We start from the raw sequence: 25,705 nt of genomic DNA on the forward strand, positions 1-25,705 counted from the left end.
CCTTTCGAGACTCTCTCTGACTTTCGAGAGTCTGCCTCAGGTTTTCGAGGCCCTGTGGGAGTTTTCGGGGTCGATGACTCTCCTACCTTATCAGGCGTATTCTTATCGGTCTCAGCGACCGTGAAGTCATCTGGTCCTTCGGCGATGTTGTCCTCATCGTCGGTGGAGAGGCCAAGTTCGTAAAGCGTCGGCGCTTGGCCCTTGTCCTGCATCGTGTGGTGAGCTGTCCGGTCTTTCTCGAATTCGGAGTGTCTTCGGCTTGAAGACGGAGCAGGCGTTGCAGTCCCTGCTCTCGTGGTCTATTGGCAGGCAGAGGTTGCAGACTGGGTGCTGGTCCTTCTGTGCGAACTTGTGGTGGCAGTTCTTGCAGAATTTAAATGGCGTCTTGTACATCCCTGCGCTCAGGGGGCCCCCTGTGTGCGCATTCCTCCGAGGACGTCGAAGATTTCGAAGTTTTCTCCTTTCTTCGTCGTCTCAGTCCTAAAGGTCTTCTTCTCTCGATGTTCTCAGGTCTTTACCGTTGAAGATTTGCTGTATTTTCTCCTTTTTCCTCCAAAAACTTCTGGAGCTTCACGCGACGATCCAGACCCAACGGCGGAAAAAAGAATCTGAAGATGGCGCCCAAGGGTGGTAGCTTCCGCCGGAAGCACGCCGACGTCACCGAAGGTACACCAAATGGTGGGACGTCGACGCCTACCTGGGCTACGACAAAAAAAAAAAAAAAAAAAAAAGAGAAAAAAAGACTACGATTCCGGACCCAACCACATTGATTGCGGAATATGCACAGCATAGTGAATCCAGAAAGATTCACGCTGCAAAACGACAGGTACCTGGGAGGCGGGTGGGCGCATGTGACTCTCCAACTCTACATGCAAAGAACAGATGCTTACTGGATAAGTAACATTATTCGTTTGAGGCATGTGTGCCGTAGATAGACATGCTTTGCATAGGCTATAAAGCAGTATATTCCCAAAGCTGTGGCTTAATCTGTAGATGTTGCAGTTGTTTGAAATGGTGTTTTTAGTACTGATTGGCCTACATTAGCCTGTTGACGTGCCAATACATCTACACAATAGTGTTTGGTAAATGAATGTGGTGTAGACCATGTAGCTGCCTTACATATGTCAGCTAGAGGGATGTTGCCTAAAAAGGCAACTGACGCCCCTATTTTGTGAGAGGAATGCTCTCTACGGGGTAGAGTTAAAGTTCTTTTAGCTTTAGAATAGCAAGTTTGAATGCATTTTACAATCCATCTGGCAATACCATATTTGGAAATAGGACTGCCTTTGTGGGGTGGACCAAATGCAACAAACATCTGTTTTGCAAAAGTCTTTTGTTCTATCTTTATAGTATAGTAAAGCTCTTAATATCAAGCGTATGACGAGTGCGTTCTGCCACAGATTCGGGTTGAGAAAAGAAAACTGGCAACTCAACCGATTGGTTTATATGAAAAGCAGAAACTACCTTGGGAAGGAATTTTGGGTTGGTACGGAGAACTATCGATCTTTATGAAGCTGAAAGAAAGGTTCTTCCAATGTGAATGCCTGTAGCTCACCCACTCTTCTCAGTGATGTGATAACAATGAGGAATGCAACTTTCCATGAGAAGAACTGCAAAGGGCACATGTAATGGTTCAAAAGGTGGACCCATGAGCATTGTGAGAACAATGTCGAGATTCCACATTGGGGCAGGGGGAATCCTTGGTGGTATTAATCTTTTTAAGCCTTCAATTAAGGGCTTGATCACTGGGACTCTGAATAAGGACAAATGTTGTCTATTTTGTAAGTACGCAGCTACTGCTGCAAGGTGGAAACAAATAGAAGTGTAATCAAGGCCCGATTGTTTGAGATGTAACAGATAGCAAATAATGTTTTTGTGAGAAAGTGACATCTTTCTTGCATTGGTATGCCCCCACTTTTTTCTGATCTGCTGATGTGCTTGGACTGAGTGTGCCCTGCATTCCTGCCAAACAGGTACCCGGGGTCTGTGTTCCTTCCCTAAAACTATGCTGAAACAAAAAGACCCAATTGGCATCTCTGGCCACCTGTCAGCCCCTAGTAAATGGTACCCTAGGTACCCAGGGCATGGTGACCAGAGAAGACCCCTGACAGCTGCAGCACTTATTGTGCCACCCTCAGGGGCCCTGTACCCTGGCACCAACTCACTGCCTTTGCAGGATGAGTGCCTAAGTACAGAACTAGAACAAGAGCTGACTAAGCACACATCCCTGTGTGCCATGCCCACAGAACCCACTGCCCTGGCATACTTCAGTCACCCCTCTAGCTGGGTGCCCTATGTCGGAGGTGAGGGCACAGGTGCATGAGCCCTGTGCCCCTACAGTACTCAGGGCCATTCCTGGGCACTGTAAGTGCAGTGATACCATTAAGAGTATATGGTGCTGGGAGGTTGTCATTACGAACTCCACAGCACCATAATGGCTACACTGAAGACTGACCAGTTTGGGATCAAACTTCTCAGCACATTAAACCCGCACTGATGCCAGTGTGGGATTTAATGTAAAATGCACCAGAGGGCATCTTAGAGATGCCCTCCAAAACCTAAACCTACAATCCACGTCTGGGCTGAGTGGCTGCAGAGGCTGCCACCCAGCAGACATGTTGCTGGACCCCTGGGTAGGAGAGCCCCCGCTCTCCTGGGCCTGCAACAATGCACATCCTGGGCGAGGTGCTAGGTCTCCTCCCCCAGGATGGACAGGGGGAAGCTGCAAAGGCATGCCGCCTCTGAGCTTCCCCGGACCATTTGCTGTACCCAGCAACCAGCCCCCCCCCCAGTCCTGACCCCCACTCTGGCGGGAAAAACCACGTCAGGAAGGGGGGGGGGGTGCCAACCTTTGCCAACTCCATCCCTCAGGTGGAGGAGGCGAGATTAAGCACGACCTGGGCTCCGGCCATCTTGTAGATGGGGAGCCCTGCTCAATCCCAGCTAGGCTCCTGCCCCCTCCCGCAGGAGAGGAGCAGGCTAGGGGGTGTACTCACCCCAGGACAGGGACCCATGGGTCCCTGTCCTTGCCCTACCTCTAACGCCCTTAAATTTAGTATTTATGGGCTCCCTAAACCTCCCTTCCTCAGATTCCGATACCAAGAAGAAGAAAGAAGATCAAGAAGACGACGACCCGCCGTGCAGCTGCTAACAACAGGACAACAACAACTGACTTGGCCCCAGCCCTACCGGCCTGTTGATCCTGGAACCTGCTCCGGCCTAAACCCGGCGACTCCCGCAGACAGCCACCTCTGGACACCCAGAGGACCAGCCTGCCTTGACCCTCTGTGCCCTGCCATACCTAGCTAAAAGGCCTTGGGTATTTGCGATACACCAATGATTTGCTGCCTTAGCAGCTATTCATTTGCAAGAGACACCAATTCGTTTGGACTCCTTATCAATTGTCCTCTGATAAAGATAGGGTTTGTACGAGAAGCTTTATATTTAATGTCCACTCTAGGAAATGAGATGCGGGCTCTGACTGGGTCTTTAAAATTTCGTAAGCATGCTGCATCATGCAAGCATCGGGAGTGATTGTGACGATCTATGTGTGGATGCTAGTGCCTTAAATATGAAATCTTCCAGTGATCCTTAATGGAGCTCTACCCTATGATAATGTGGTGTAATCTGCAAAGTATTCTCAGGTGACAGGGGTGGTAGAGGTGGGGATGATGGGAAGAGAAAAGGACGTTTAGCCATAGTCCTCTTCTTCAAGGAAATCTTGTAAGAAGTGGCCTCCTCTTCTTGAAGCTTGCGTTTGTGAGATGGTTTTATGTGGATATGACCAGAATCGGGGTCGATATGCAGTCTTTTCTGCTTTTGGATAGGGCCTTAATGAATAATGTCCACTTTCGGATCCGAAGGGGTATCTTTATGTTTCGGTGCCGAAGTTTTAAGCGTAGAAGGAGGCTGACCTTTCGGTGCGGAAGATTTTGGCTCCTAATGTTGCTTGGACTTGGGTGCAGTGGATTTCAGCTCCGAGCCGGACTTAAGCTTGGAACCTGAGGCTTTCGTCTCCGAGGAGGGTTTTAGTCGACTTGGCACCGAGTCTGAATGCTTGACAGTTGGTTTCGGTGCCGGGCACGAGGGTGGGTTTTTCGAAAACTTAAGTCTCGTGCCGACCTTGGCCAAAAGGCAGCGGTGGTGCCCAAGCTTTATGTTTTTTCGAGACAGTTTGTGGGGGCCGTGGGGTCTTCGGTACTCACGTCACCTTGACCCTGCAGCAGCTCCTCAGCGCCGAGTTCGGAACCTGAATCATATTCGGAGAAGGCCTCCTTGTCTTCTGCCGCCGAAGCCTCGATATCTTCCTGGCCAGAGTCTTCACCGAAGAGGTCCTCAAAGTCAGACGATCAAAAAGAGTCTTCTTTGATGGAAACTATCTGCAAGTGTCACAATTCTCTTCTTTGTGCTCGGGTGATAAGCACAAGTTGTGCACTTTGTCTGAGTCGGTGCACAGATACTTGCGTGGCACCGAGGGCAGAATTTAAACAGAGTCCGACCCATCGATGGAGAGCTACAGAGCGTGGTTAGGCCTCGAAGTCCGTCCACGATTAGGCCTCGAAGTCCGTCCATGAGGTTAACCGATCGAAGGTCGATTCCGAACTTGAAAACGAATCGCAGAGAAGTGGGAACGCATACGGAAACAATACCGTTGAGATAGAAGATTGCGCGTCGAGGGGAACCAGGGAAACGGTTTCGAACTGGAGCGCAGCAATACACATCCAAACCAGATGGCGGAAAAAACTATCTAACAATAGAGTCGATCACCATGTACACTGTCACTGAAAGGAGCAGTCACATTACCTTGTGACTAGGAAAGACTTCTTCGAAAGCATGTGTATCTACCAACACACACACACACACACACACACACACAGACAGACACAGACCACTACAAATACATTCTAGTAATATTTTTGTTGACAGAACTCCCCAGCTAAACGGGGGGGATGGTGGGAGGTTTTGAATATGCTACTTACCAGTATGCATCTGTTCTTGGCATGTAGGGCTGCTAACATTCATATCTTAGCATTAGATCGCCGCCTAGTGTTGGGTCCGGATGATCGCACATTGTTGTCCTGGAAGAGTCTTCGAAGTATCCTGAGATAGGTGGCTCCTCCCCTGGACTACAGTGCGCATGGGCATCGGCTCCATCCCCAGATTGTTTTTCGCCATTGTGGCAGGAGATGGAGTGAAAAGTGTAAAGGATGTCCATGCTAATGAATAAATACAATAGTATATCTGCAGCTGCGACAGGCACCGGGGAGGAGGGCGGGCGATATGAATGTTAGCAGCCCTACATGCCAAGAACAGATGCATACTGGTAAGTAGCATATTCAGTTCGAGGCATGTGGGCTGCTAAATTCATATCTTAGCATAGAATACATAGCAGTCCCTCCATCAGCGGCGGTTGCCCGTGCCAGCTGCAGAAACCTGAAAAAGTGTTTTGAGAACAGCCTGTCCTACAGCAGCTTGCTGCTTGGAATGCACATCAACACAGTAGTGTTTTGTAAAGGTGTGTGGTGTAACCCACGTGGCTGCTCTGCAAATATCCTCTAAAGGTATGTTCCCTAGGAAAGCCATGGATGCCCCCAGTTTGCGTGTGGAGTGCGCCCTTGGGGGTATTGTTAAAGTGCGCTTGGCCTTTTGATAACATATCTGGATGCACTTAACAATCCATCTGGCTATCCCTGCTTTGGAAATAGGGTTGCCTTTGTGTTGTGGTGCGAAGGCAACAAAAAGTTGTTTTGTCTTTCTAAAGGGTTGTGTTCTGTCTATGTAGTACATCAACGCCCTCCGTACATCTAAGGTATGGAGCATTCTTTCTGCCACCGTTTGCGGGTTTTGAAAGAATGCTGGCAAGTCAATAGTTTGGTTTAGATGAAACTGTGACACCACCTTCGGAAGGAATTTGGGGTTAGTGCGTAGCACTACCCTATTTGGATGAATTTGAATGAATGGCTCTTGGATTGTGAGCGCCTGCAGCTCACTGACACGCCTCAGAGACGTAATAGCTACCAGGAAAGCCACTTTCCAGGTAAGGAACTGGAGTTCACACGAGTGCAGTGGCTCAAATGGCGGTCCCATCAGTCTGGTGAGAACGACATTGAGGTTCCACACCGGAGCTGGCGGTGTTCTTGGGGGAATGACTCGTTTCAGACCTTCAAGGAAGGCTTTAATGGCGGGCACTCTGAAGACAGAGAGATGCTGCCTGTTTTGAAGATAAGCCGCTATGGCGGATAGATGTATCCGAATGGAAGTGTACGCTAGATTGCACTTGTAAAGATGCAACAGATAGCAAATGATGTTGGGGATAGATGCATCTAGCGGGTTGATGTCATTGGCTGTACAGTAAATGACAAAACGCTTCCATTTCGCAGCATAGCATGCTCTGGTAGTTGGCTTCCTTGCATCCTTGATGATGTTCATGCATTCTGGAGGTAGGTTAAGGTATCCAAACTCTAGGACTTCAGGAGCCAGATCGCCAGGTTGAGCTGTTGCGGATCTGGATGCTGAATTTCTCCATGGTTCTGCGTCAAAAGACTGGGCGTGAGGCGCAGTCTTTGATGCGGCACCACTGAGAGTTCGAGGAACGTGGTGTACCAAGCCTGGCGCGCCCACGTTGGAGCAACTAGGATGAGAGTCATCGCGTGTTGCCTTAGCTTTCTTGCGACCAGCGGTATCAGAGGGGCTGGCGGAAAAGCGTACGCAAATTTGCCTGACCAGTTCATCCATATCGCATTCCCCTGCGACTGTGGGTGAGGGAACCTGGCGGCAAAGTGTTGGCATTTTGCGTTTTCTTTTGTGGCAAACAGGTCTATCTCCGGATGACCCCACTGCTGGAAGTACGGGTGGAGGACAGATGGGTGTATCTCCCACTCGTGCATTTGATGGCTGTACCTGCTGAGCAGATCCGCCATCTGGTTGTCCTTCCCTGGGAGGTGTTCTGCCATGAGGAAAATGTTCCTCTGAATGGCCCACTTCCACATGCTCTGAGCCAGATGAGACAGCTGTGGCGAGTGGGTGCCTCCCTGCTTTTGAATGTAGTACATCGCAGTCATGTTGTCCGTCCGGACTAACACTACCTTGTTGCACAGATGTACAATGAAGGACTTGATCGCCATGAAGATTGCCATCAGTTCTAGATAGTTGATGTGCATCTTTTGCTGCCGCGTCGTCCATAGTCCCTGCACTGTGTAAGTGAGCAGATGAGCTCCCCATCCCTGGAGAGATGCGTCCGTTGTCAGGATAATCTGCGGCACAGGCTCTTGGAACAGTCGGCCCTTGCAAAGGTTGTGTGGAGTCCACCAATGCAGAGAGTCGTATGCCCGACTGGTAACCAACACTAGGTCTGTCAATTGCCCCTGAGCCTGTGTCCACTGATTCGCTAAGCACTCCTGAAGCGGGCGCATATGTAACCGTGCGTGAGGGACTATGAAGATGCAGGAGGCCATCATGCCTATCAACTGCATGAATACTCTCGCCGGAAGCGAGTGTTGTGGTTTGAACTTTTGGATCAGAGACTGCATGCTGTCTATCCTGACCTGGTTTGGCTGAGCCATGGCCGTCAGGGTGTTGATCGTCGCACCTAGGAACTGCCGGACATGTGCTGGTTGTAGATGCGACTTTGGGTAGTTCAGCGAGAAACCCAGATCGTGAAGAAGGTGAATTGTAGTTGACATGTCCGCGGCGCACTGTCGTTCCGACTTGGCTTGCACGAGCCAGTCGTCGAGGTAGGGGTAGACATGGATGTTCTGCCTCCTGAGGTGCGCTGCTACCGTCGCCAGACACTTGGTAAACACCCTTGGGGCTGTGGTGACTCCAAAGGGTAAGACCTTGAACTGGTAATGCTTGCCTTGAATAGTGAACCTGAGGTATTTCCTGTGGGACGGGTGTAGTGGAATGTGGAAATAAGCATCCTTGAGATCTAAGGTTGCTAAGAAGTCCCCTTGGCTTAGCAAGGGAAGAATCTGCTGCAGTGGGAGCATGTGGAAATGTTCTGACAGTATGTACAGGTTGAGGGGGCGTAGATCTAGAATGGGTCTGAGAGATCCGTCCTTTTTTGGAATAAGGAAGTACAGGGAGTACACCCCTGTGCCTTCCTCTCTCACCGGCACGAGCTCGATTGCTCCTTTTTGCAGCATCACCACCACTTCCTGCTGCAATAAGAGCAAGTGCTCTGCAGACATAGGCCTTTGCCTTGGCGGGATGTTGGGTGGAGTGGATTTCAACTCTAGGCAATAACCATACTGGACTAGTTGTCGCACCCACCTGTCTGTGGTGATGTTTCTCCAGACGGGCAGGAACTGCTGCAGTCTCCCCCCGACAGGTGTTAAGTGGTCGGGGGGCAGTGACGGAGAGTCACTGTTTGCTTGGGGTAGAGGAGCGGGAGCTGTTGTTTCCTCTGCCGCGACCTCTGTTGCTGTTATTTCTGTAACCTCCCTTGTTCTGCTTTTGGAACGAGGTTTGTGCTCCACCTTTTGAGAACTGAGACTGTTGACCCATTTGTCCTCTGGTGACTCCACGTGTACCTGAGCGACGAAAATTGTTGCCACGAAACTGTTGCGACTGGAGGGCCCCCATGGACTTAGCAGTTTCCGTGTCTTTTTTTATTTTTTCTAGGGTGGTGTCAACATCTGGACCAAACTGACTATCAGGATTGACTGGCTGATTAAGAATGGTTGTCTGTATATCTGGTTTAAACCCCGAGATGCGGAGCCACGCCTGTCGTCTCAGCATAACGCTAGTGTTGATAGCTCTAGCAGCTGTGTCTGCGGCGTCAAGTGCACACTTGATGGCTGCGTTTGAGATTAGCTTCCCTTCCTCAATAAGCAGTTTGGTGCCTTCTTGGAACTTTGGAGGCAGGTGTTGTATAACCTGTTCTAGGGTGTCGTAATGCGCCCTATCGTAACGTGCTAAGAGTGCCTGTGTATTGGCAATGCGCCAAAAGTTTGCGGCCTGCGCAGCTACTCTTTTGCCCCCTGCCTCTAGCACTTTGGACTCCTTATCCGGGGGAGGAGCTTCACCCGTTGTTTGGGAGTTGGCACGTTTCCTGGCATTGGCGACCACAAGAGAGTCCAGTGGCAACTGTCCCCGAATGTATGCGGGGTCTGCAGGTGCAGGTCTGTACTTCTTCTCAATGCGTGGATTGACCACTCGTGCCCTGGTAGGCTCCTTAAAGATATCCCCCGCATGCTTGAGGACTCCCTTAAGCATAGGCAGCGTTTTTACTGTCCTTTCAGAGACTGAGAATGTGTCGAAAAGGAAGTCTTCTTCTATCGGGTCAGCATGCATGTCCACATCATGATTGGCCGCTGCCCTCTCAAGTAGCGCATGAAAACCTGCTGAATCCTCAGTGGGGGATGCACGTGCATTAAAAAGCTGCGGGTCCTGCCCCACATTTTGGGTGCCCTGGTCACCAGTGTCATCATATGAATCCGGTTGTGCATCCGGTTCATTGATAGGGAAATTGTATTGTTCATCCTCATCATACCCCTCACCTGCAGAGTGTTCTGGTGAGGGAGTAGGGCTCCGTCGTGGAGGAGGCAGGATTGGTTCTGTGAGGCCTGAAGCATCAAGGGGCACCCTTTTCTTTTTCAGTGGGATGACATATGAGTCCACTGACTCTGAAGTTATTTTCCTCTTATAGAGGGTCAATTTGCCTGTGTCTGCGTCGATGAACTGCTCTGAATCATCCTCTGATTCGAGAACCCGACGTGGAAGTGGGCCAGCCGTTGAAGAAACCGTCTTCTTCGGTGACGATTTTGTGGAAAAGGCTTTCGGCGCCTCCTTTGGCGGCAAAACAAAGAGAAGTTTACCAGAAGGCTTCGCTGGATTGTCAGTTTGTGCCTTCGGCGACGAAATCGGAGCCGACGGAGCAGAGGCCTTCTCCCTAATTCGCTGTAGTGATGCGGCGACGAGGGATGCCTCACTCTCAGTTGGTTTTGGAGCCGACGAGGATGTCTTGACCTTTCCTTCGGATCCGACGTCTTTGTGGGCCTTGTGGGCTTTCGACGCGGAACCCGCTGTCACCGACCCCGAGTCCTGGGACCGGTGCGCAGACGTGCCAGTCTTCGTTTGCGTAGACTCCGTGGAGCCGGCCTTTGCGGGCTTGGACGGCGGCGCCGATGCTGATCCGTGCCGACCATCTTTTTTAGAGGACCCCTCCTCAGGCGTCGATTTCGAATGAGCAGCAGCGGAATCGACGGACTTCTTCGACTTCTGCGGACCGGAGGTCGACGGAGTCGATGGATTAGCGGGTACAGTCGTTTTCGCTGGCACGGCAGCCATCTTAGGGACGCACGAGTCCTTAAGTTTCGGTTTCGTTTTCGGGTCGGCCATTTTAGATGGAGTCGATCCCGATGCTTTCGGTTTCGGTTTCGATACAGTCTGCTCAGCAAGTAAGTCCGTGGCCGGGCCAGAAGGCGGGGCTGTGGCTTGCGGCATGGGGTCGTGGGTAAGGCCTACAGGCGATCCCGTGACCCGGTCGGTATCCTCGAAACCTTCGGGGCAGAGCTCGTCCCCTGAGCTGTCTGCCGCGGCCCCATAAATCTCATCGTCGTCTCCTACCTCGTCGACGTATTCAAGGCCTTGACCCACGACACCGTCGTCGTCTACCGGATCCGCCTCGACCTCCGTCTCGGGTGGGGAGATCTGAAGATGATGACCCTGGTCCTCTTCATCTTGGTCGCCGAAGATGTTTTCCGGATCCGGGGCGGCTTGTCTAGCTTCCATGCGCACCGCGCGCCGAAGCTTGAGAGTCTTCTTAGACCGGAACTGTGCACAGGCCTTGCACTTGCCGTCGTCGTGGTCAGGCGAAAGGCATTTGTTACAAACGGGGTGTAGATCGATGTGTGGGTACTTGGACCCACAAAGCGGGCAGTATTTAAACGGGCTCCGCTCCATGTCTGAAAAGTTTTGCAGTCGAGTCGCGATGAGAAGGCCTCAAAGTTCGAAAAGCGAAACAAGACTCCGCTTATTCCGGCTCCAAGAGACGGAAGACTCGAGACCGTGCGCAGACAATACCGACGCAAAAAACAAGGCCTTTTGGCCGCTAAAAGATAGTTTTACTCGGTTTCGACAGAGAGACGTCGAGACCACATCCGAACCCAATGGCGGAAAAAAACAATCTGGGGATGGAGCCGATGCCCATGCGCACTGTAGTCCAGGGGAGGAGCCACCTATCTCAGGATACTTCGAAGACTCTTCCAGGACAACAATGTGCGATCATCCGGACCCAACACTAGGCGGCGATCTAATGCTAAGATATGAATTTAGCAGCCCACATGCCTCGAACATCTTAGTATTTTACGTATAGTATACAATGAAGAGAATAGTGAAGTTGTAATTAAAGCTCACGCATTAAAGATGGTAGCACTGCCAATTCATGCTAAAGTTAAGAACTAGGATGCAAGCTTCTTTACTGCTGAACAATTCTTACAATTTATCTTAAAAAGAGAATGATGGTGCACTCATCAATCCTCCAATCGCAGGGTCCTGATGGTGCTTCATGACACGATGGTGTGACAACACACAGTTCTGTATAAATTATTAAGAGGTATAGTTGTGCTTTTTGGCCTGCATTTCAATAATTTCAGACAAATCATGTGATGTGGTTTTAATTTAGCATATTCCTCAATATTACTTGTATCGCAATACTTCAGTGATCTGCTTTGTAGTAGTGGGTTTGAAATGAAAACATGCAGGTGCAATTAAAGAATGCACATCATAAATGGAACTGCACTTCAGCATACAAACAACTACATGTAAGTAAGCTAACAGTCATTTAATTCTCAATAGATAATTTGAATAAATACTTATGCAATGGAAAAAAACTACTATCTCGCATCCCGGAAGACGTAGAACATCCTTACCCCTTCTTTTTTGCCTTGCCAAAGCATTTTCCGCTTCTTTTCTTGCTCAGCAAACCTCATTGGATTTACTGCTGCAGGGTTATAATAACTGGGTACTGCTATTCCAGTCTCTGCCAATGCCTTTGCTTGAAGTGCAGCCATTTGGGCGGCCATTGCTATTTGAGGAGTTACTTGGGTTCCAGAGGCCAAAAGTGCAGCAACATTGAGAACTGAGCCTCCACCTGCAGCTGCCATAACAAAAAAAGAGAAAATAAAAATAATCTTTATATTAGAAAACAGTCTTTTTGTAGCTGTGGGACAGAATAATCACACATCCAATGAGGTCAATAAAGTCAGGTTCAGTATATCAACATCCAAATGCAAGTCCGAAATGCAACCTATTTCTTAAAGGTGCACTAGACCATGTCCTAACAGCCTACCACCATTAATGTGGACAAATGATTGTAAACCACATTAAATAAAGAAATACTTTGACACTGGAATACATAGTACATTGTTCATCATTAATAGTTTTCCATAGGACCTGTCCCTGCCTTTTCTTGTTTTAGTTATTTTCACCTCTCCAGGTGTTGAGGATAATCTTTATTGGAAAGTGCAAGCGTTCAAAAACATCTGGCAACCGACATGTATTTCGCCTATACAAAGACTTTTTCAAGGCTGCAATATTAACCAAATACTAATCTAATAAAAACAAGTATGAATCTAATCATATCGAATGGCCACAAAAACCGGAGCAAGATGCAAAAAGTCTTTAGAAATAAAAATCCAGCCACAATCAAGTGAAACCAAGTGTGATAGTAAGGAGTAAGTGTCTTCAGTGTAGCCATTATGGTGCTGTGGAGTTCGTAATGACAACCTCCCAGCACCATATACTCTTAAATGGCATCACTGCACACAGTGACCAGGAATGGCCCTGGGTAATGTAGGGGCACAGGGCTCATGCGTGCCATGACGACTCTTTGTTTAGTTCTGTACTTAGACACTCAGCCTGCAAACTAGGGGCCGATAGGTGACCAGAGATGCCAGTTGGGTTTTAGTTTCAACACAGTTTACCTGGTTGGTAGTAACCCAGGGCACACTCAGTCAAAGCACATCAGCAGTTCAGAAAAAAAATGGGAGCATACCAAGGCAAGAAAGATGGCACTTTCTCCCAGCTGCCACACAGCAGACATGTTGCTGGACCCCTGGGTGGAGAGCCACCGTCTCTCCTGGGCCTGCAACAATGCACATCCTGGGCGAGAGGCTAGGTCTCCTCCCCCAGTATGGGCAGGGGGAAGCTTTAAAGGCCCCCACCAGTTCTGACCCCCACTCTGGCGGGAAGACTGTCGGGGAAAAACTATGTCAGGAAGGGGGGTGTGCTAGCCTATACCAACCCCACTTCTCAGGTGGGGGAGACTAGGTGAAGCACGACGCTGGGCTCTGCCCATCTTGAAGATGGGGATCCCTGCACAATCACAGCTAGGTTCCTGCCCCCCTCCCAAAGAAGAGGAGCAGGCTAGTTGGTGTACCCACCCCAGGACAGGGACCTATTGGTCCCTGCCATTGCCCTACCTGTAACGCAACTAAATTCGGTATTTAGGGGATCCCTGAACCTTCCTTCCTCAGATCCCGATAAGAAAAGAAGAAAGAAGATCAAGAGGAAGAAGAACTGCCGTGCAGCTGCTAACAGGACGACACCAACTGACTTGACCCCAGCCCTACCGGCCTGTCGATCCTGGAACCTGCTCCTGCCTAATCCCGGTGACTACTGCGGACATCAACCTTGTGACACCCAGAGGACCTGCCTTGACCCTCTTAAAGCCTGGGACTTGCACCAGCAGCCCTGGTGCCAGCCAGGAACCTCCGGACCAACCCACTCTGCACCCGCCGAGCCCGGCCCGTGCCCGAGAGATCCAGGACCACGAGGACGTCCCCCCAGCGACTGGGACCCAAAGTCCTGTGACCCAAAGACCCTCCTCGATGAACCCGACGACACCTGCAGCCTCAGGACAAAGGACCCCTCCGACCACGACCAGCAGGGCGTATGATTTCCCGACCTCAAAAGACACCTGCACTCGGTGCTCCACGGCCCCCTGTGCCCAACTCCTGGGTGCCTACCTACCTTCCAAGATACAAACGTACCCCTCAAAGTGTTGGTCGCTCCAGAAGATACTCCGTCCCCGAGCCTGCAGCCTTTGTTCCCTTTTCAAGTTCCTCATTGAATAACACCGAGTGCCAGATGGACGGCTCAAAAGCACCCTGCACCCAGCCGCCTGAGTGCCCCTGGCAGTGCAACCTGTACCCTATCCTACTTCCCCGTTTGCCCTAAGCAAGTGACCAGGAGCCCAGTTCCCACAGCCACTTGGCCTGCTAGCCAGCAGCCACCAACCGGAGCCCCCGGTCCCCCATTGGATAATATTGGGCCCAACTAGCTCTGCACCCGGCCGCCCCTGCGCCGCTGAGGGTGAACCAACTGTACCTACCGGACACTGGGGGACCCCTGAGTCTATGCCCAGAACCACAACTTCACCAGTCGAGTACTCACCAGGAAACCGGTAACTCACTTACCCGCCATTGAATAACATTGACTGGTTTAACTCGAAAAATCTTCTAAGTGTCTACTTTTAAAAACGTAAAATATTCATACAAAATCATCCGAATTCCGAAATACTCACCTGTGAGCAGGAGAGGAACCAGTACTGTACCCTGTAGCCCAGTACGGAAACGCATAAGAAATCCCTAGCGGGTTTACTAGTAACTTGTATTTTCTCCATAGGAATCCATTGTCTGCTTTTCTATGAAATGTCTTCCAAGTGTCTACTTTTGAAAACTAGAAATATTCTTTAAAAATCATCCGAAATACTGAAACGTAGTAACTTGTCTATTTTAAGTTGAGACCTCAGTGCTGGCCCCAGGAGCCCAGTACTGGATTACAAAAGTAACGAGATCGTACTTTACCTGCAACCTGAATTTTCTTCCATTGGATAACATTGCCAGACTTCTGTTGAAAAGTTTCCAAGTGTGAACTTTTAAAATAGCTTTTTATTCCTGAAAAATCACTACAATACCTAAAACGTTTTTGCTAAACTGTTTTCAGCTTACACCCCAGGACTGAACCTAGGAGCCAGTCCTGGAATTACCAACGTAATCTACAAAGTAATCAACTGTGTTTATATAAGGAAATCCATTGAGCTCAATGCTAAATTGTGTGTAGAATGGTGTTGCCTACTGCAACCCCTGTACCTATTGTATTTACCAAGTTAATTGCCTTTCTGCAAAGTACTCATCTGAGACCTCTCATATGAAGAACAGTACATTTTGATACCTGTTGGTTCTAGAAATAAAACAACTATATCTCTTGATATAAAAACAATTGGCCTGGAGTTCAGTCTTTAAATTTGTGTGTGAAACCTTTTGCTGACAGTGTGTGCAACAAATGCTTCACACGGTCCTCTGGTACTGCCTTACTGCTCGACCAAGCTACCACTTTAGAGAGTAAGGTCACACATGGCTTTAACCTCGGTTATACCTCTGGGGTTTGTGGACTCTATACACACTGTACCTTATTCTGGTCCAGTATATATAGAGCCACTTTCTCACAGTAAGCATAACGTAATGGGGAAAAAAAGTAGCCTTAGTTAATGGTAGAAGTATGAAGCTCATGCATGTGTGATAAATTTCTATCCACTGCTCTGTGGATAAAAGCAAACACCGAAGACCAAACACCCCGAGAGAATTCTAAAGAAGTATAGTGCATCCCTAGTCAATTGTGAAAAAACTAACTGAGTGTTCATGAAGGGCAATACCTCAAATAATTCCAACCGTTGACAAGTCCAATAGATGCAGAGATCCCATTTCAAATCTTTTCTTAGATTCTAAAAAAATATAAAGAACTAAGACATTTTGGGAAGATTGCTAAATCGAGTATTCACGCCTGCATTCTGAAGGGTGGGCGGGGCTGCGACGGCCAACGGTCGTTCGCAGCACCAGGGAGGGAGTGCTCCCGACGGCTGACGGGAGCACGGAACGGGTTAAAGAAAGGGGGGTGGGGTTTCAACTAAATATTGCTATGAAGAATCCTCCCCTTACTTATAGCACATTTTTAAAGGTAAAGTACTGGGAAGAAAAGGGTATTCTGTTTAATATCTTTTAGTCACCAAGTAAAAAAAAGCCCTCAGTTTCGGCTAATAAAAATACTAAGGCATGATTAGCTGAAAGGAAAGGCAAATGATAATATCCAATATTCCTCTCTGTACAAGAAAGGAATATCGAAACAGGTTTTATAGAAATAGGCTCCCCTCAATTTCTTAAGCTTGAGAAGGTCAGCTAGCAAAAAGTAAGCTTTGCGTCCCTGTAACAAACTGCAAACGCTAAGAAACATACAACTATATCAACACATGTCACTTTACCCTTTTGTACAGCCTAGAATGTTGTGTATGTACTGTCTCACACAGTAACTTATAAAAGCAGAAACACATACAGATATATTATTTGTAAAGTTGTTTGATATATCATATAGTGATCTATCTCTATATACAGAATCTAAAACAAAACGTATATTTTACCTGTCGGTGTAGTTTTGCAGCTTGAAGAATTATCTGGATTTACATCCTGTGCATTATTCCGCCATCTAGTGATTGGGTTCGGAATTGTAGTATTTTTTCTCTATTCAGGTGTCGCCTAGGCAGCGCGAATGCACTGTTCTAGGAGAGGGCCTTTAGCAATCGGTCTTCACTTTTCAAGCACTCGCAATTGTGGTGGCATCCACCTTCCGGGAGCGAGCAGCGGTGCGCAAGCTGCTCGCTCCCGCAAGGTGGGTGCCGCCACAAGCAGTTGAAAAGTGAAGACCGCTTGTTAATTAGCGTGGCCGCGCGCGCTTGTTTTCTTCTGCCGTATTCGGCGTCTTTGAGGTTTCCCTTCTGGGTTCCTGTCGTGTGAGTTTGATTCCAAAGTTATGTGCTACTTGTCTCTTCAGCCACTTCTCCGCGTTTCAATCTTTACCATCAGCTTTCAGTCTTTCTTTGGATTTCCACATCCTGTTCTCTTCGAGTTAACATGCACCTTCTCCCTCTGTGTCCTTTTGGATTTTGTGTTGAGATTATTTCCTCTGTCACTGATTTCCCACCATTTTGGCCCTCTTGTTTCTCCTGTTTTTACTCTGTTCTCTGTATTCAATGTTTCCCTCAGTTTGTGGCCCTTCCCCGTTTTCACCCCATTCCTCCATATGCAGCGGCGCCCTTAACTCTCTTTTTTGCACCTCTATACCCTCTGAATTCACCCCCTTTTCCCCTGTTTTCACCCCTCCCTTTGTTTTCGTACCCCTCCTGTGATTTTGGACTTGTTGCTTTCGTCTGCAGCCTATACACCCCCATCCCCGCAGTGGAATGCACGTTTCTGGGCCTTCTCTGTGCTCTCTCTTCCAGCTGGGCGTGCTCAACCCTCTCGGCTCTGGAAGTATTTGTACCAGCAGCTGCTCCGCAGACTCCTCTTCTAAAATTGAGTTAAAGCCATGTATGTGCACCCCCTCCCTTCTGGGACCCACTGACAGCAGTTCCAAGAATGCGGGGACCTCCCACTCGCATGGGCCGCAGCTTTGAACTTGGCACAGACAAAGAACAAGTCAGTGAATTATTTATAGGTCCGGGGTAGGTTCTCAAACTCCGTGTCACCTACCCCGGAAGCTGGGTTTGGCGAGGCTGGTTTGCCTGGGAACCCCACAAGCAGCAAGCTGAGCCAGGAAGCCCATGTGAAAATTGGGCCCTGAAGGTTCCTTGAGGCCTGCCACTGCGAGTGAAACCGACCCCTCACATATTTTAGTGGGCTGCACTGCCCCTTCACCGACATCACATGCCAGTCACCGGTACCAACTACTACCCCCTGCGTGCCAACCAGACAAGTGTTCCACTGATAACTTGGGTCACCTCCCGCCAGTCTCCCTTCTTCATCCAAGGATTTAGAACCCAAAAAGCATGACCGCATAGTGCGCAGAGTATGGAGGGCTTACACGGGCATACACCTGCGAGCAAGGCCGCAAAGCCTGGCCTTTGGTCATACCCTTCGCCACTGCACGCAGGCAGAATCACGGGCTATACACAACTTTGTATGCAGCGGTGGCCTCCATATGGCGCACTACATATGTAGATACACAGTACAGCGGAATGTAGCACGAGGCATGCCTTCGGCATTGCGCTTCCTACAGTGACATCTGATATACAACAACTGTATGACATGGATGTACCATGCATAGGGCATGGCTATAAGCCATGCCTTGTGTGTGCAACATACATAGCACATATCACAATGTAGGTGCAAGTGCGATGTCCACTACATACAATGGAACACACAGAGGGCACAGCCTATGGGCATGGTGCATGTATGTAGTATGGCCTTCAGCTATGCCATGTGCGTACTATGTAGAGGGACATTGAACACACAGACGAGCATGTTGTGCCTCCAGTAGGAGAAACTCATTAAAGAAAATAGTGCTTACTGATTAAATCCAAAGTAAAAGGGCCAGCCCTCATGGGAGGTTATAAATGAAGACAAAGAGGTATTAAGGAGGGACTAACAAGCCTATTAATGAATCCGAAGGCAGCATTTACAAATGACAATGAAGCAAGTCAACGAAAAATATGGGTGGAGAGTGGGTGGAGCTTCAAGTCCATACTCGAATACAGCATTGCTCCAACTGGGTATGTCTGTGCTTTGCATGAAGCGTGGGGTTGAACGAACAAAGAAGCAAATCAGCACATAGCAAACACCTGGTCCGATGCCTTCTTGCAGTTAACCCCTTCCACGCTCATGACGAGCTGGGCTCGTCATGAAGCAGGGCGCTCACACGCTCATGACGAGCCCAGCTCGTCATGAATGCATGAATGTGCTGAGCGGCGAAGGTGTTAATCAAGGTATCAATCAATTTCTGACAAAACAATCATTATTACTAATGTGTTTGCATATTCATTTATTTGATGGCTTTTTTGACAGCATGTGAATTGTCTTCTGCCATTGATTTACCCCAAAATTGAATATATTGAATGGCTAATATAATAGATAATGTGCTGCCTGGATAAAAACTTAAAAGGTCCCAGAGGCGAGACCTAGTGGCTATGCCAATGCTTGTTTTGTTGTTGTTGGTGGGCATCGACATACCACCATTTGGTGTTTTTCTGTGACGTCAATGTGCTTCCTCCGAAAGCTCTCACCTTTGGTTGCAATCGTCAATCTTTTTTTTCCCCCATTTCCTCCTGTGTCATCTTTCTGGTGGAGGAGCGTGGGTTGGCTAATGAATCCAGAAAATTCTTCAAGCTGAAAAACGACACCGACAGGTAAGAAACTATACGTTTTGCAGCGTGAATCTTTTCTTGATTCATATGCTTTGCATAGACTTTGTAGAGGTTTGCTAGTTTTGTGGTGGTTGGGTGGAAGAGTACCGCTGGTTTGTGAAAATATGTTGTAAGACCTTTTGGCCTACTGGTCTCTCCTTATTCTTTTGAATATGTCCACATAGCAATACTTAGTGAACGTGTGCACTGAAGACCATGTTGCAGCTAGGCAAATGTCTTGGATGGGAGTATTTGCTAGAAAAGTGACTGTTGCTCCTTTCTTCCTTGTTGAGTGAGCCCGTGGGACTCATTGTAATGTTTGACCTGCTTGTTTGTGGCATAAATGTATGGTTTGTGATATCCATCTTGCAATGGTGTTTTTGGTCACTGGTCGTCCGAGAAAACTACTGGCAAAAGCTACAAAGAATTGTTTTGTTTTCCTTTATTCCTTGGTATTTTCCATGTAATACAGGACTGCCTTTCTGGTGTCAAGAGTGGGAAATGCTTTTTCTGCTGGAGACTTTGGTTTCTGAAAGAAGCTTGGAATTAGTATAGTTTTGTTTATGTGAACTTTAATACCACCTTAGGCATAAAGTGTGGATCTGTTCTCATGACAATTCGGTCATTATGTATTTGGAAGTAGGGCTCTTGTAGTGTTAGTGCTTGTAATTCACTTACTCTATGCAGCAATGTAATTGCTACTAAAAACGCTGTTTTTAGTGTGAGCATTTACAGCGTTGCTTTGTGTAGTGGTTTGAATGGGGCTTTCATTAGCTGTGCAAGCTCTATATTGAGGTTCTATGTAGGTGCTGGAATCCTCTTTGGAGGTGCTATTCTTTTTGCTCCTTCTAGGAACCTTTTGACTACATGGGACATGAAAAACCTTTCCCTTATTACTCCTCTTGTATACGCATCAAATTGCTGCTACGTGCACCCTTATAGATGTGTAGCTTAGTTTATTGTGTAGTAAATGCTTTAAGTATTTTAGAACTGTTGTTTCCCTTGTGATCTTTTTTGAAAGATGTTCTTTAAGGCACCATTGAGAGTACCTGTGAGAAGTTGGCCTGATGTGCAGTGCTCACTATTCTAGTGATCACTATATATCAGTCCAAACAACCCTTATTGATGATTGGTTGTAAGTCAACCTTATAGACCAGCTATCCTAGTAGCATGGATACGAGCAGTCTAAGGCTAAGACTCTAGAGGGCGTGTTAAGCCAGCTGTTTTACCATCACATTACCCCTTGAACACCCAGTGAAAGGACACCACACAAGTTGTTATGAAAATAAACAGTGTATTTATTTATAACAAGACTACCCTGGCTCTTTATGAGGCAGGGAGCTAAGCACACAACAAAACTCTTACGAAAATACTTTAAGTTAGCACGTTATACACAAATGCCCGAGGGGCACGAAAAACCATATACTTTAAAAGTGGAATGCGAATTACTAGCAGGTAAGTAACAGTTCTAATAGGCTTTGGAATCGCTAGGACTTGACTAGGGAATTGTTAGATTACTACTAGGAGGCCCAGGGGACTCGGGTGCAGAGTGTGCACTCTCACGCGGGATGCGGGACAAAGTCTATGGAAGCTAGAATTCACAAAGTTAGTGTTCACGGGCTAACCCGACCTGGTAGGGAGAAAACGACAGTGGATCCTGACCCTTGGATAGTGAGGCTATGCTGGGACACCGGAGTGCCGAAGTTACCTAGCCCAGGGGCTGCAGCTGCATAGGTCTGAAAAGACGTCGGGGATCTCGTTGCCGGACCAGGAGCCTGGAAGGAAGAAGTTGCTGGCAGGCGACCAGTGAAGAAAAGTTCGATGGATCCAAGCCTGGATCAAGGAAGAAGAAAACCTGAAAGCAGAGGGGACCAAGTTCTTGAATCACTAGCCAGTGATTAAGTGGGCACCAGGATGGCACCGGGCGAAGTCACCGCAGTCAGGTGAGTGGGCGCTGCTGGGCTCTGCAGTCTCTCGGACCAGGAGGCGTTGTCGGCGACCAGGATGGAGGTGCGAGCTGTCCCACGACGGATGAAGTTGTCGGCGTCGAAGTTACCCAGGATTGGGCAACAAGCCTTGGCTAACTCAAGCCCACGCGGTGGACTCAAAATGGCGTCTTGAGTGGACCAGGAGGGTCCGGGGTGCTCCTCTTCTGGAAGGGAGCAAGGGCCAGTCTGGAGCAACCAGACCAGCAGCAGAAATGTCGTCGGGCGTCGTCAGGAAGGCCACAAGCCAACGGGCTAGTAGCCAAACAACGCGGTGAGCAGCGGAAAGCAGAAGGGCCCCACGCAGATCGTGGAGATGCTGGGGGGCTGCACTTCGGAGCTGGAGCTGCTCAGAGTCGGGGCTTCTCGGACCCCAAAGCACTCACCAGTAGATTACTCGGCGGGCTTGCTGGAAAGAAGTCGTGCAGTCTTGAAGATGGCCGGTCCCTTGAGGTCTCGTCGCACCCACGGTTCTCAGCTGGGCTGTAGAGGCGGGTAGAGGTCAGAGGTGCCAGGGAAGCCGGTTCTCGTCGAGCTGGGCAGTCGGATTCCGGAGGAAGGACTTGCAGCAGACCGCAGTGTTCTTAGATGGTGCCTGCGGATGCAGGGTGACTACTCCTTAGTCACAAGGGAGAATCTTGAAGAAGGAAATCTTGAAGTCCTTTCGCAGAAAGTCGTGTCTTGATTCCAAAGATGATCTGATTTGGAAGGGGGCCAGTCCCTACCTTTATCTGGGAAAAGGGGGCTGGCACGCGACTAAGTCCTGCCCTATGGGTGGGACCAGGAGGGGGGTGGTTACACCCACTTCCTTGGCGGGCTTTTCCCCAGCACAGGGTCTGGAGTGTCCCTGGAACTGGTTCCAGCCAGCCTATGCACAGTGAGCACCGGGGTGCCACGTGCAGTCACCTTCCTCTAAAGCCCTGCCTACCTACAATACACAAAACCCTGTCTGGGACGGTGCTGGCACCGCCCCTGGCAGGAAACCCTTTGTCCTTATCTCCTGCTCTGGGAGGACTCCCAGCAGCAGGAGGGCAGACTTGTGTCTCGGTGGCAGCATCCATTTTGTGGATGCTAAGGCTCTGTCTGACTTTTAACCGGGTTATAGGTTACATGCATGTCGTGTCCCTCTAGAAGGGTGGAATGCTAACCCCGTCGCCAGAATTGGCGAGGGGTTAGTATTCCAATTCGTATGACACCTTACTCGACATGTTTTGATAAAGCGATACCAGAGTTGGCACATAACCGCGAGGATTATAATGCACTTAAGAGTATATGGTATGCGATATCATGGAAACGGCTAAGGGATGGATCCCGAAAGCCGCAGACAGGCTCAGCTCATGCTAGAGCACCATCTCACACGATTCCAAGCACTCTGCCTTCAGGATTGTTAAGGCCTGCCATAGGAGTGACTGATAGGAGATCTGTGTGTCCATTTTAGGGTTAGATATAGGTATACTATATCTAAAGCAAAGGGTGATTACACCACCTTGCCCCAGCTGTCAAGCAGCCAGTTGTGACAGATTTGGATGGCCAGCCAGGGGTGGCATAATACATGCTGCAGCCCCTGGTAGGCCCTGGGTACACCTATGCCCTGGGTACCTAAGTTACACTGTACAGGGACTGATAAGGTGGCTCAGTATCCAATTTAGATATGTACCTAAGGTACATGGAATCCATTTTACAGAGAGAGCAGTGGGCCTGAGGTCCTGAACAGCAGGGCCTCAGGTCAACTAAGTCAGAAAACCAGCAAAACACCAGGCAAAAAGTTGGGGGCAACCATAGTCAGGGATCAACCTTCCTACATAACCCCCCCCCAAACGAAAGGAGATAAGGCTATCCTTGTCCAGGTAAGCCTATATTGCCTAAGTGGCCATTTAAGGAAGTACCAGCACTGGCATGGTTACCCCCTATGTCATGGTCCACTAAGCAATCCCTCACCCTAAGGGTGTCTGAGGGTCTCCACCATAGGGAATCTCTACCTGTGGTGTGTTTTGTCAAAGAAAAAGGCTGGTGCTGAAATGGAGTACTGAAGTGAGGCTCCACTAATTTTGGGCTCAGCTTCCTCCAATCATTTTCCACCATATAGGCCTTTCTTTCCAAGACTGAGTTGTTTTGGGCTCTCAGGGTCAACCTCTGGCTACCTACAGCTGGAGGTTGGGTCCCTCTGTTTGGCTTACTGGAGGGACAGGTCAGGTCTGGGGCCCTCAGGTCCCAAGTTTGGCTGTGCCCAACAGTGTCCATCTGTGGGAGGTCCCTAACTAATTTTAAGGGGGATCCCTCAGGAGTATGTTTTATTTTCACTTGGCTAGGACTACTAGCTTCAGTGCCCTTAATCTGCTGATTGGGAAATTCTTTTGGACAGGGGGCCCTTTGGGGTCCAACACTGGCCTCCCTGACCTCTACAGCCCTGGGCTGACTGAGGCAGGGTAGAGAGGGGCAGGTTACCTGCTCCAGACTGGGTCCCATCTTGGAAGGGTCCACTGACATCAGGGGTTCTGCCAGGCTAGGCCTGACTACCTCTGTGGCAGTTTCTTCACAAGGGGTCAGATCAGTTCCCTGAGGAGGCTGATCCTTTCCTAAAGTCTGGTGGGAGGGAGATTTCTCTTCCTCCTCAATACTCTCTGTCTGAGTGGAGTGATCCATAGTTTCAGGCTTCACAACACTGTCATCTGTCTGAGTTTGAGCTGTGGCCATCACAACTCTCCCAACCTTTTCAGGAGGGGGCTCAGTTTGGGTGTGGGCTGTTACCATGACAGCCTTGACAACCTGTTCTGGGAAGGAAGTTGTCTGAGATTGGGTTGTGACTGGCACAACCCTCCTGACCTGTTCAGGGAGGATATCTTGGACTGGGGCTGTGGCTACCACTGCCCCACTACCCTTACCATGGATGTTAACCATTCTAGAATGGGTTTCTTGCTCTACTTCAGCCCAGGCTGAGAGCTCTAAATCATTCCCCAGTAGGCAATCTACAGGCAAGTTTGGTGACACTGCCACTCTTGTGGCCAGTGACACCTCCCCAGCTGAGATTGACCACTGCCATGGGATGATCTCTCTGTACTCCATCAATATTGGTCACCTGGTATGTGGCACCAGGTAAAAGTTGCCTTGAGGGGACTAGACTCTCAGTCACCATGGTGATGCTAGCCCCTGTATCTCTATAGGCCTCAACTTTTATACCATTGATGAGGGGCTCCTGTCTGTACTTGCCCAAAGTGTTGGGACAAGTTGTGAAGTTGGCAAACCCCATGCCAGTCTCACAGACAAGAGTATCTAAGTTTGGGGACCTGGTTAGGCCAGAGTCCCCAGGAACTCCCAAAGTAAATGCACCCAAATTCTTGGGGGCACTCCCACCACCTGGGGGATTACTACTAGTAGTAACAGGAGGTTTGGGAATGTTACTTGGGGGTATGTTTTCCTTATTGTTATTCTTTGGGCAACTGCTGTCAGTTTTTAAATGACCCACCTGTTTACAGGGATAACAATAAGGTTTCTTCTGGTTGTTGGAAGGATTCTGGGACCCACCCCCCTCAGAGGATTTTTGGGGCCCTGATGTGGTTTGATCTGAAGATTTATTCCCACCCTTCTCTTGAGGCTTGGTTGATTCCTTTTTCTGGTCACCACCTTGGTTCTTGGGCCTAATCCTGGTTCTGACCCATTTGTCTGCCCTCTTACCCAATTCTTGTGGAGAGGTCAGATCAGAGTCTACCAGGTGCTGGTGTAATAACTGGTTCTGACAATTATTTAAGACTTGCTCTCTCATAATTAGATTATACAATCCCTTGAAATCAGTAACCTTACTACCCAGTAGCCAGCCTTCCAAAGCCTTAGTGGCACAATCAACAAAGTCTGACCAGTCCTGAGACTGAGTTTTCTGGGTGTCTCTGAACAGCAACCTGTACTGCTCAGTGGTTAAGCCAAACCCATCAACCAGTGCATTTTTCAGGACCTGGTAATTGTTAGCATCCTCCACTCTTGTAGTGAGGAGCTTATCTCTACCTTTACCATCAAAGGAGAGCCACAGTATAGCTGCCCACTGACTCTGGGGAATGCACTGCACAGTGCAGGCCCTCTCCAGAGCAGCCATCCATTTCTGGATATCATCCCCTTGCTTAAAGGGGGGCACTATTTTAGTCAGGTGTTTAGTATCTAAACCCTTCTCTCTATCTCTTGGGAGATTGCTGCCACCAGTGGGAGCTAACCCAACACATCTGCTGCTCTCTAGCAAAGGCAAGCTTCTCTTTGGCCAGGGCAAGTTCTTCCCTTTCAATCCTCAGTTTGGCTTGTCTCATCCTTGCTTCATGCTCTCTTCTCTGAGGGGAAGTCCATCTCCACTGGGGAGAGCTCCTTCTCCTCTGGGAAGAGGCATTAGAGTGCAGAGACCTATTGGAGTCCCTAGAAAGAGATCTATCTCTCCTAACTCCAAGGTTAGGCCTCATTCGGGTCAGTACTGGGGGTCCCCCAGATCCTTCCCCAAGTAGGTCTAAGTTGGTCCTAGTTAGCCTTCTGACTACCTCAAGACCTTTGTCTACCTCATCCCCAGAGAGTT

The 25,705-nt window shown here is 48.9% G+C and overlaps 1 protein-coding gene across 1 annotated transcript in view; it reads right to left on the bottom strand.

The window, feature by feature from the left end:
* RSRC2 (arginine and serine rich coiled-coil 2) overlaps nucleotides 1-25,705 on the bottom strand; it is a 266,569-nt gene that overhangs the window by 48,503 nt on the left and 192,361 nt on the right. The window contains exon 8 of the mRNA XM_078667575.1: nucleotides 11,874-12,100. Within this exon, the coding sequence (XP_078523701.1) occupies nucleotides 11,874-12,100 (227 nt within the window). The remainder of the gene's footprint in view (nucleotides 1-11,873; nucleotides 12,101-25,705) is intronic.

The sequence above is a fragment of the Lissotriton helveticus genome, chromosome 11, assembly GCF_964261635.1.
Source record: "Lissotriton helveticus chromosome 11, aLisHel1.1, whole genome shotgun sequence".
Taxonomy (NCBI): domain Eukaryota; kingdom Metazoa; phylum Chordata; class Amphibia; order Caudata; family Salamandridae; genus Lissotriton; species Lissotriton helveticus.